This window comes from Babylonia areolata, chromosome 5 (assembly GCF_041734735.1).
Source record: "Babylonia areolata isolate BAREFJ2019XMU chromosome 5, ASM4173473v1, whole genome shotgun sequence".
In the NCBI taxonomy this organism is placed as follows: domain Eukaryota; kingdom Metazoa; phylum Mollusca; class Gastropoda; order Neogastropoda; family Buccinidae; genus Babylonia; species Babylonia areolata.
The window spans coordinates 22625532-22637848 of record NC_134880.1 but is presented as its reverse complement, the minus strand read 5'-3'; the positions used below and the strand labels follow the sequence as shown (position 1 = coordinate 22637848).

Here is a 12317-nt window from a genome sequence, read left to right as displayed (position 1 = left end):
AGAGAGAGAGAGAGAGAGAAAACAATACGAAGAGAGAGAGAGAGAGAGAGAGAGAGAGAGAGAGAGAGAGAGACAGAGACAGAGACAGAGAGAGAGAGAGACAGAGAGGGGGGGTGCAAAACAAGACAAGACAAGACGATACAAGACAAGACAAATTCTTTATTTTCGAGGATTATAGATGAGCACTGGTGCGCTTTTCTACAATTAGTCCCAATACTACACGGAGTCATAAGCATGCATGCACTACAGCATACAATGCTACATAAAGGAATTAGCATGGTAATAATAACACACACACACACACACACACACATTCACGCACACTCACACACACATACAGAGAGAGACAGACAGACAGACAGACGAAGAGAGAGAGAGAGAGAGAGAGAGAGAGAGAGAGGACGGCGAAGGGCTCCGCGAAGCACTACAGCGCGCATGTGAGGCACACCACAGCCGTTCCGCGAAGTAAAGCGACAAGAATAGACATGGCTCCGCGAAGCTTCACACTGTGGCAGTGCCTTTCGTCTGCTATATAGGAGCGAGTGCAGAGTTGGTGTTGTCACATTGCACCACAAGCAGACAGCGAAATAGTACCGACCTTGCTACACGACTGACTGTTCTTATCCCGTACTCCATACTTATATTTGTAAGTGGCCTCGACACTACTCGAATCTAATGAATAGTATTTTAACATGCCGTTGGTTCATCGCTGATGAATTGTAAATGACTGATTGTCATTCTGTCTGTGTGAATGAATTAACTGGGGAAATGACTCTATTCTTTAGACTTCTCAGTATTACTTTAAGTATTAAACCACTTCTGTGTACAAGCTTGATTTACTCTCTCTCTTTGTCTGTTTCATTCTCTCTCTCTTTCTGTATCTCCCTCTCTGCCATCTGTGTCTTTAGTTCCCCCACTCTCTCAGGGACACACTGACAGACACACTGACATGACGATTGCCGTTCTTTACAATGACACAGAATGATGTCATCTATTAGCTATTAAAGATCCACACATACAACGACCAGTTTATTACTCAAGATACCTTATGACTCGTTTTTCCTTGCTCGTTTACTTATTCCTTTCCGTTTCGAAACAAGCTGTTGACGTTGGTGACCCTGACGACCATTTCAGGAAGGACAACCCAAGATGGCCGGTGCACTGCCCAACGGCCCCCTGCAGGTGGCCTTCTCCTTCGACACGACGGGCTCCATGAGCGGCGCACTGACGGAGGTTCGGGGACGGCTGTCGGACATGCTGCAACGACTGCAGACCGACATCCCCGCCGTCACCACCGCCGTCATCGCCCACGGGGACTATCAGGACGTGTACGTCACCAAGCACATCGACTTCACTGACAACCTCCCTCAGCTGGTGGACTTCGTCAACAACGTGGGCACCACGGGGGGTGGGGACGAACCCGAGGCCTATGAGGTCATGCTGAGGTTGGTGAGGAGGGACCTCAAGTGGACCCCGGGTTCCCAGAGGGTTCTGGTGGTGATTGGCGATGCCTTCCCTCACCCGCCCAGTTTCCACCTGAACAAGGACAAGATCGACTGGAAGAAGGAGACCCAGATGCTGCAGGAGATGGTGAGTTATGGCCCTTTTCTTGATCTGGTTTCAATGCACAGGGAATGTGTGTGTGTGAGTGGAAAGGATTGATATAGGAACAAACGATGAATAGTTTCCTTTGATATCGTGTACACAAGATATGTTTTATTTCCTTTCCCACCATTTTCAGTTCCAAACACAATTTTCAAATAATGTATGTTTAAAATGATGACGAATGTCGTGCCAGAGTGACAAGATAAATGAAGCAGATCAATTCCAGAGTTCATTCACACTGACTCCGGATTCAGCTTCATAATCATATCAGTTTGTGTGCATGAGAGAGAGAGAGCGAGTGAGCGAGAGAGAGAGAGAGAGAGAGAGAGAGAGAGAGAGAGAGAGAGAGAGAGGCTGAGTACTTGAACACTCATGGATATACTTCTCTTTGCATACATGGTAATAATTATTTGCTGTTCACAGGGCCTATTGAAGGTGTACTGTGGTTCAGCGTTGTTGTAATGTGAATATCACACAGTGATATTGTTTGTGTTTTCAGGGAGTCAGAATATATGGAGTCCAGGTGAACTCAAGCAACCAGGCAACCGAGTTCTTCAAAACGATGACGACAATGACTGACGGTCAGCATCTGAAACTCTCCCAGTTCGGAACGTTGTGTGACGTCATCATGGCCATTTGCTACCGCGAAAAAGGAGCGGAGTTCTTCAGCGTAAGTGTTTCAGTTGTAGCGGTCTGTGTTGTGTTCCATGATATAAATGCCGTAATTGCATGGATCTCTTCGTTTAATGCATTGCAATAATTCTTCTTCCTTTTGATTACATTATTTAGATTTTTTTTGAAAACAGGTTATTAAGATGTCTATTGGTGCCCAATATGAGCCACTGGTTTAAAATTTAAAGGTGCTGTGCAAGCAGAATCATGGGAAATTGATATAACAAAAGCGCCTCATCTGAGTGCGAAAAAGAATCATGAAGGTGTTAGACTATATGTACTTGACGCAATGCATCCTTCTTATTCTGAGTGCAGCTTTCTTCAGCAGGCCCTAACCAAAGCACTGTGTGTGGTTGCAGAATTACGAGGCAGAAGTGCGGGCACGTGAAGGGCGGCAAGCTCTGCACAAGGACCTGGAAGGTGTGTTTGGTGTCCTCAGACGTGCTGATTCTTCAGCCTCTACTGCTGCAGCTCCTTCAGCTGCCAAGGCAGCCAAGAGCCCAGCAGCAACCACAGCTGTGTCCGCTGTCACCAAGATCTCCAAAGGAGGAAAGAAGCCCTCCCCCAAGACGTCAGTGACCGTGTCAACTGCCAAGAAACTGGTTGCACGTGCAGCAAACACAGCAGACAGCAAGCCCAAGAACAAGAGATTCACCAAAAGAATCATTGTCGCCCGCAGGCTGAACCGTGAGAAGGTTCCAGACACCAACTTCCGCCTGAAGCAACTGAAATGGTCTCCATGGCAACTGGCGGTGGTGTCTGCAGAGGAGGACACGAAGAGCGGTCAGTGGCGGCGCTTCATGGGAGGTGTGGCCAAAGTGAGGGGAGGAGGGGTGCTGGGAGGGGGGAGCTCAGCACGTGCACAGAGAAGCGTCATGTGTGAAGCTGCCGTGCAGACCCGCCCCGGGGCACGCCGTCACGTGGTGTGGTGTCGCGTGCTTCCTGCCTCTTCAGCCAATCGCCTGTCTCTTTCCAGACTCTTCATGGCGCCCAGTGCACGCGCGCAGATGGACCGTGTCATTCGCAGTGGATGTCGGGTGTGGGTCAGATGGGCCAGGATCGGTCAGCATGAAGAGGTCAAACAGCAGGTCAAGGACATCTATGACTATGCTTGGTGTGCCAGAAAGGGTTGCCATAGAGACTTGTGGGTTCCCAACGGTGTTCCGTCACACAGGGTTCAGATCTGTGGCAGTCTTGTGGCATAAACTACACGGCAGACACTGGAGTCATTGTCCATTAAGTATCACGTCATGACAGAAGGATTTAGGTTTGAGAAACTGACAGGCTAGTAGGAGTGAGGAGAGCAATAAAACTGGGAAATTCCAGATGTCTGAAGAACTAAATAATTCCAGATGTTGATTGTGACCATTCAATGTGCAGGCATGCATAAATATTATAATTGCAATATTCCTGAAGTTTTTTTTTTTTTTCGCGATCACCTTTCTGACATATTTAGCCTGACTTTCACACACACACACACACACACACACACACACACACACACATATATATATATATATATATTTATAAATATATACAATATTCATGTGTGTATATATATCTATATTCGTTTGTTTTTTTTATATCCAACTATGTGTAAGCCATCATGTCCAATGTCTACAAATACATGAAAAAGGAGAAAATTCAAAAACATAAACGACAAACTATTATTTGACCCGTGCATTGTTGGTATCTCATCTGTTATTTCACTGTCAGATTTAGCAAGAATATAACAGACACTGACACAGACTGTATATAAAGCATGCTAAGGTGCATGGATGTGTTTAAAAGGGAAAGAAAGATGGGAAGAGATTAAGCGAATGAAAGAATGAAGCGCACAAGAATGAATAAATGTCTACATTTTTTCTTTTTATCTTTTATCCCAGTATCACTAATGGTGAACAGACGAAAGGTATATGTACTAAACTGAAGTTAATCATACTTGATGATGACTTGTTTTGTTGTACATGGTGCTGCTTTTATCTGTTCAGTAAACGTGAGTCTATGACAAAGGTAAAAAAAAAAAAAGTGTGTGTGTGCGTGCGTGCGTGCGTGCGTGCGTGTGTGTGTGTGTGTGTGTGTGTGTGTGTGTGTGTGTGTGTGTGTTACAAAGAGAGAGAGAGAGAGAGAGAGAGAGAGAGAGAGAGAGAGAGAGAGAGATCAAAGAAATACTTTCGCTATTCTCATCTCAGTTTTGCACTCTTCACTCACCCTTTCCGTCTTCATCCTCTGACCACGTTCTTTCCCTTCCTGCTGTGATCTAAACGCGTGGTTACATATGTTTGAGTTTCAAGCAAGCACAGGGGCAAACTGAACACCTGCAGGACAAGAGAGAGAGAAAGAGAGAGAGAGAGAGAGAAGACTAATTCTTTATTTTCGAGGATAATAGACAAGCACTGGCGCGCTTTTTTCCCCATCCAGTCCCCGCCCTGAAACAGGGTCTACACTACATAATACTACATTATATGTCATTGCATGCACTACACAATGCTACTTAAAGTCATAGAATGTGAACACTATACTACATAAAGGCATAAGCATGTTAAAAATAAGACACACACACACACACACACACACACACACACACACACACAGAGGCACAAGCATGGTAATAAATGACATTAATCCCCCCCACCCCCACAAAAAAGCAACAACAAAAAACACAACAACAACAAACAAAAACAAAACAAAAAAACAAACAAAAAACAAACAAACAAACAAAAAAAACCCACAAAAAACACCAAAAAAACAACAAACAAAAAAACAACAACCCAGTCTGAATGGTTTACTGATTAGGCCAAATGCCCATTTCAATGGATGAGCACAGTCATGCACAAAAACATTAATCAACATACATAGCCTATTCAATACGAATTAAAAACAATATAAAAAAAAGAAGGAAAAAAAAGACACAGAAATATACAAAAAAACCAACAACAACAACAAAAAGTTTAAAAAAGGGAATGCTTCTTCAGAACAGAAATATACAAAAAGCATTTTTAATTAAAAAAAAGAAGAAAAAAAAGGAATGCTTCTTCAGAACTAGCAAAAGCAAAATTACCTTTTGTCACTTTTCATGATTTCTTACAACTTGAAGAACAGTTTCTATTATTTTTTTGTTACGGATCCGGAATACCTTAGAAAAAGCACAGTTGTGCGATTCTGTGGTCAGAAGTTAGAAGAAGAGAGAGAGCCTATGAGAAAATGGGTTGTTATGATATTTTTAGTAATGTGCTGTTCTCGTAATTCTGCTTACTTTGGCCAGACAATTATCACACCATACTGTATGGTTATACTTTTAATCCCTAGTCGACCATGGATACGGGAAACGAGTAACGGGAAATAACCAAGTCCACAGAATTCGCGTTGGCTGGTCTCCCTTACACAATGTTACACTGTTTTTGCAGTGGCTTAATTTTGGGCGTGTACGTTTTAGTTGCTATTGTTTCCGTCGTTTACCTCGCAACTATATAATTGTTATCGTCAACAGTAGTAGTAGTGGTAGTAGTTTCGGTGCTATTATGTTTGTCATAAACCGTACATCATTTTTTTTTTCTTTTAAACAATTGCTGTTTGTGTTGTTTTCCCGGCCTTGCGTCAAAAAATATTTTCTCGTGAACAACAACAAATTTGGGAAATTACAGTGCAATAAGGTTGAAATCTACCCGGGTATTTTCTAAACAACCAACCAAGAAAGAAGCGGCAAACATGACAACGAAACAAAACAACAATAACAAAACACACAAGATACAGATATAGAATGATTTATTCTACATGAAAACTCGATTCTTAAGTCATGGCACACGATGACAATCAACCTTCAGTTAGGGAACACCAGAACTACAGTAATAAAAACCAAGTGAGGGTGATGTATGTTTTTATGGTTATGTGTAGAATCACCTGTGTTGGTTTTGAAAACGGCTATAGGTATGATGGCGACTGGTTATCTAAGATTTCCCATTTCCTAAATTTATCATTTTTATAGTTCATTTTTTGGGGAAAAAAAGAGTGTGTGTGTGTGTGTGTGTGTGTGTGTGTGTGTTTTGTTGTTGTTGTTGTTGTTGTCAGTATTAAAAGTGGAGGGGGGAGGGGTGGAGTGAATGAATCAGGATGGTATCAGGCAAGCCGAAATGATCATGCATGGTACTTAACTGATGATAACTTTTGGACAGTAGCATTGTAAAGTTGCTTCCCTTGAATCGCTTCCGTTTCCCCCCCCCCCCCCCCCCCCCCCCCCCCTTCCCCCCATCCCCCATCTCCTTTATCAATATTAGAATACAGACGAAGAAAATGACCAAACACACACACGCACACACACACACACACACACACACACACACACACGAGAGACAGACAGACAGACAGAGAGAGAGAGATCTTGATTTAGAAAAAGTGTGAACATAGAGTTGGTATGATAAGTTACAGAGAACAACTAGAACAACTGAAAAATATCCTGAAATGAAAACGTCAGCAGTATTATGAAGATGTTAAAAAAAAAAAAAAAAAAAAAAGAGAGAAAAAGATCATAGCCAATAGGTACAAGGTGAGCAGTTATTTATGCAACGTGGAAAAGCTTAATTATCCTGGCAATGACATACAAGGCTTTAATAAAGTAAGCAAGTAAGTACGTAAGTAATTAAGTCAGTCAATCAGTCAGTCAGTCAGTCAGTAAGTAAAGGGAAAGGCAGCGAATTGTGTAATGTTTTCAGTCCTGAAAGACGTCACCAACAAGCACAGAAGGTTTACAAGTCGTCTGATGCAGAAGATGAACTGAGGGTTACTGTGAAATAATAACATATCCTTATCATTCGAAAAACAAACAAACAACCATACACACGTTTCTAAAATCAAAATATAAAAGCTGGCATTGTTTTACAAAGCAACAAACAGAGAAACAACTACCATCTTCTGTCGCCTTGTCGGCGAACATGGGGTGATAGAAGCCTCACGGAATGATGATGTTCAATACATCACTGACTGTCAAACTCACGGAAAGAATGTACCAGACTTGGGGGTTCAGTTCGATATATTATCGACTGGCAGCCTCACGGAAAAATGTACCAGAATTGGTGTTCAGTTCAATATATTATCGACTGGCAGCCTCACGGAAAAATGTACCAGAATTGGTGTTCAGTTCAATATATTATCGACTGACAGCCTCACGGAAAAATGTACCAGACTTGGGGTTCAGTTCAATATATTATCGACTGGCAGCCTCACGGAAAAAATGTACCAGACTTGGGGTTCAGTTCAATATATTATCGACTGGCAGCCTCACGGAAAAATGTACCAGGCTTGGGGTTCAGTTCAATATATTATCGACTGGCAGCCTCACGGAAATATGTACCAGGCTTGGGATTCAGTTCAATATATTATCGACTGACAGCCTCACGGAAAAATGTACCAGACTTGGGGTTCAGTTCAATATATTATCGACTGGCAGCCTCACGGAAAAATGTACCAGACTTGGGGTTCAGTTCAATATATTATCGACTGGCAGCCTCACGGAAAAATGTACCAGAATTGGTGTTCAGTTCAATATATTATCGACTGGCAGCCTCACGGAAAAATGTACCAGGCTTGGGGTTCAGTTCAATATATTATCGACTGGCAGCCTCACGGAAAAATGTACCAGGCTTGGGGTTCAGTTCAATATATTATCGACTGGCAGCCTCACGGAAAAATGTACCAGAATTGGGGTTCAGTTCAATATATTATCGACTGGCAGCCTCACGGAAAAATGTACAAGAATTGGGTTAAATGCATTGTTGACTTGAGCCTCACGGAAAAATGTACCAGAATTGGGATTCAATACATTCTCGTACCAGACTTGGGGCTCAGTTCATTTTTGACTGGCAGCCTTACAGAAAAAAATGTACCAGAATTTGGGTTCAATACATTCGTGACTGGAAACCAGCGCAATGGGGGGTTGGGGGGAAGGGGCGGGGGATGCCTTCTGTCTTTGTCATTTCTTTCATGTATTTCCAAACCGGCAAGCGATTTTTTTTTTTTTTTTTTTTTTTTTGGCTGGTATTATTTCTCCGCCTTCACTTTGTATATACAGCGAGTCTGGACCATTTGGAAAAGGTCAACAGACTTCTGATAGTTCTAAGAGTGATAATGATGATAGAATGATGTTGATGATGATGAAGAAGATGATGATGGTGCTGGTGATAACACACACACACACACACACACACACACACACACATATATATATATATATATATATATATATATATATATATATATATAAGAAGAAGAAGAAGGACAACAACAATAACAGCAATAACAACGAAACTACTACTACTCCTGCTACTACTGCTGCAGTTGCTACTACTACTACTACGATACAGTGCGGAACAATATAATACAGTTGCTGTATCAAACTGGCAATGACATGAAAATGTCAGTGGTTCCGATGTATCAATACCTATGACATACCATTCCAATCAACACAAACTAATAAGTATATCAGAGCTGGCTCAAATCACTCCGTACACAGTACGGGTCTCTGTCTCTGTCCCTCTGTGTGTGTGTGTGTGTGTGTGTGTGTGTGTGTGTGTGCGCGCGTGTGTTTCTTTTTGTGCGTCACGTGTGTGCTGTCTTTTTATGGTTGTAATATGAATAGTTTGAGAGTCTCACATAGCCCACTCGATCAGTAAGATATCCAAACCTGTCGGCCCTTTTCCGAGCAGACACTTCACTCAGTCTTCTTCAGTCGTTCGTGGGCTGCAACTCCCACGTTCACTCGCATGTACACGAGTGGGCCCTTACGCGCATGACCGTTTTTTTTTTTTTTTTACTCCGCCCTGTAGGCAGCCATACTCCGCCATACTTTGCTTTCTCAAGTCGCCTGTCTTCCAGAGTTCAGCACACGTTGAGCAAGATCCTCCAACGCTATCTGTTTATTATTAATATATGAACCTGCCACCCTTTCCACACCAGCAACACTCCATCCCTGCTGTTGTGGACAGGGTGGGGGTGGGAGGGTGGGGGTTGGAGAAAGAAAGAGCAGATGTGATTAATGTCATTTCCAACACGTTTTTTAAGCCCCTGATTTTTTTCTTTTCTTTTCTTTTCTTTACTTTTCGCTGCGACAGCTCAGTGGAATAAAGCGTAGGAAACGCACAGCGATGTCGCGAGAGCTTAATTTCAGCGAGGACAGAATGATATTCCTACTGTTTAATTCATCTGAACCATTGCAGCCCACGTTACCCCCGCCCCCCCCCCCTCCACCCTCACTCACCCCAACCCCTCCCTCCCCCAATCGCGGCACGTTGGCTTGGCGGGCGGCCGGCCAGGTGAGTGAACGGACAGGGGATGAGAGAGAAAGAGAGAGAGAGAGAGAGAGAGAGAGAGGAGTGGAGTTCGAATCCTCACACCTCGTGAACAGTCAATGAATACAAGCCAGGGGTGTGAGGGTGTGGCGGTGGCAGAGGTTTAGCGGGGGGGTGGTGGTAATAATAGAAAAAGAAGAAGGAGACTCGGTAAGTCACCAACCAGCCCACCCTACCCCGCTGGGTGAAGGGTAGCGGTGTGTGACGGCAATGGCTGACTAACGGCCTGCCATCCCGGCCACTCATAAAACATCCTGTTCTCTCGTCAGCGACCACTAACCGCCACCACCACCCACCCATAACACTCCTCTCTCCCCCCCCCCCCCCTCCCCCTCACTCCCCTCCTCCGCCCCCCTCCTGTCTCTCTCTTGCTCGATCTCTCTTCACAAATTGCCTTTGCCACCCCATAACTTTCCCCACAAACGGCGTGTTGGAGGAATGGAAGGGGGAACCACTCCATCCCGCCGCCGCCTTCGAGGTGACGTAAAAGGAAGCGTGACTACACAAAAATGACCTTACGTCAAGTCAAAAAGACGTCACCTGGGCGTCACGTGAGGCAGTGTGTGTGAGAAAGAGAGAGAGAGAGAGAAAGAGAACGAGTGAGAGAACTTCGACCGAGAACAATAATTCGGAATGGCGGTCTCAGCTTGGGGATGGGGTTAGGGGTTGGTGGTGGTGGTGGTGGTGGGGGCGTTAGGGGATGGCAGGAGAGTAGGGAGTGGTGTGTAGGGGGCTGGGGGGTCGGGGGGTGGGGGTGGGGGGGGGGGGGGGGTAGGTGGATGGGTGGAGGTGGGGACTTTTCTTCTCTGTGGTGATGTGATGTGGCAGACGTCTGCGAAGATTGGCAAGAGGTGGGGGGTCCATTCTGTGCCTGTTATGTTGACCAGCGTCCAGCAGTGCCAGATTCCCGGGACTGCTGATGCACACACACACACACACACACACACACACACACACAGAGGGCGGATAGACAGACGACGCGCGTTGTAATGTCAGTGGTGCTATAAAAACTGTAATTGAATCTTGCTGGGGGAAGAGCTTGGTGTTACGCTGCTTATGTGGGGGTGTGGGCGTTGGCGGGGAGGAGGGGGGTGATGGGGGGGGGGTGAGGGAGAGAGAGAGAGAGAGAGAGAGAGAGAGAGAGAGGAGGGGGGGGGGTTGTAGGCTTATTTATTTCGTTTGATTTCTTTTTAATTTTTGTTTTGTTTGGTTTAATTTTGGTTCATTCGATTTTTTTTTTTGTTTTTGGTTTTCATTTGATTTGGTTTTTATTTCAGGCGTTTGAGCGTGTTTTCGTCAGTTGTTCAAATCAAGTTTGTTTGTTTCGGAAACGCGATATCGTTTTCCTAAGATCGACGTCTCTCTCGTCTTTCTGCCTTTTCTTCCTTTCTTTCGATCTCGCCGGTCTTCCCGTGGCGATCTGTCCGCTTCTCTGTGTCACTGTCTGTGTCACCGGCTCTCTCTTTGTTCCCACTGTCTCCGCATCAATTGTGTCTGGAGTAGCTCTGTTACAGTGCCCGTCCCCCCCTCACTCTCTCTCTCTGTGTCTGCCTGCCTGTCTCTCTGTCTGTCTGCCTGTCTGTTTGTATGTGTGTCTGTCTGTCTTTCTATCTGTCTGCCTGTCTGCCTGTTTGTCTGTCTGCCTGTCTGTTTGTCTATCTGCCTGTCTGTCTGCCTGTTTGTCTGTCTGTCTGCCTGTCTGTTTGTCTATCTGTCTGCCTGTTTGTCTGTCTGCCTGTTTGTCTGTCTGTCTGTCTGTCTGTCTGCCTGTTTGTCTGTCTGTCTGTCTACCTGTCTGTCTGGCTGTCTGCCTGTTTGTCTGTCTGCCTGTTTGTCTGTCTGCCTGTCTCTGTATGTGTGCGTGCGCAAGACCATGACTGTTTCTGGAGCTTGCCTTGGAGGACGTGCGTGTATGAGGCTTACCATCATGGGGGTACGATGCTGTTTTAGCTTGGTTTGAACAGATTTGTGATTACGAATGTCATTGATAACAATATTAATTGTTATCATCATCAGCATCATCATCATCATCATAGTTATTTTCATCATTCTTCTTCTCCTTCTAATCATTATTGTTGTTGTTGTTGTTTTTGTTATCATCATTATAACTATGATTATGAACTTTATTACTATTATCGTAAAAACTGCCACCAAAATTACCGGGGCTGATCTACCTTCTCTAGAAGACATATATTATAAGCGGCTACTCAAAAAAGCAAAATCAATCAGCCAGGACGAATCACATTCAGCTTTTGGGATTTTCGAGATGCTCCCCTCTGGTCGACGGTACAGAAGTATTAGGACGAAAACCAATCGCTTCACCAATAGCTTTTTCCCCAAAGCAGTCAATGCCCTGTCTCTCGATCAAATCCAGTGTGATGAATAGAATGGTGCAACCAACAACCATCTACCTGAATATCTAGTCATCAGCCCCATCCACATGTAATATGCAGCTTCTGTTCAAACGCGCGCGCGCGCACGTGTGTGTGTGTGTGTGTGTGTGTGTGTGTGTGTGTGTGTGTGTGTGTGTGTGTGTGTGTGTGTGTGTGTGTGTGCAGTGCATGCATGCGTGATATATTGATATGCACTTGTATGTATCTTATTTCTACTGTATCTGTGTTTGTGTATGATTTTCGATTTATGTTCGTATCTTGTTATGTACTATCCCCCCCTCCCCCCCAATATTTCTTGTGACCCCGG

General features: G+C 44.4%; 1 protein-coding gene across 1 annotated transcript; it reads left to right on the top strand.

Annotated features, from left to right (window-relative positions):
• Positions 1 to 604: 604 nt before the first annotated feature.
• LOC143282418 (uncharacterized) lies at positions 605 to 3735 on the top strand. The gene is made up of 4 exons (XM_076588052.1): positions 605 to 646; positions 1135 to 1590; positions 2105 to 2275; positions 2637 to 3735. The coding sequence occupies exons 2-4, from the start codon at positions 1150 to 1152 to the stop codon at positions 3480 to 3482; spliced, it is 1458 nt and encodes a 485-aa protein (XP_076444167.1). The 5' UTR covers positions 605 to 646; positions 1135 to 1149; the 3' UTR covers positions 3483 to 3735.
• The last annotated feature ends 8582 nt before the right edge of the window (positions 3736 to 12317 follow it).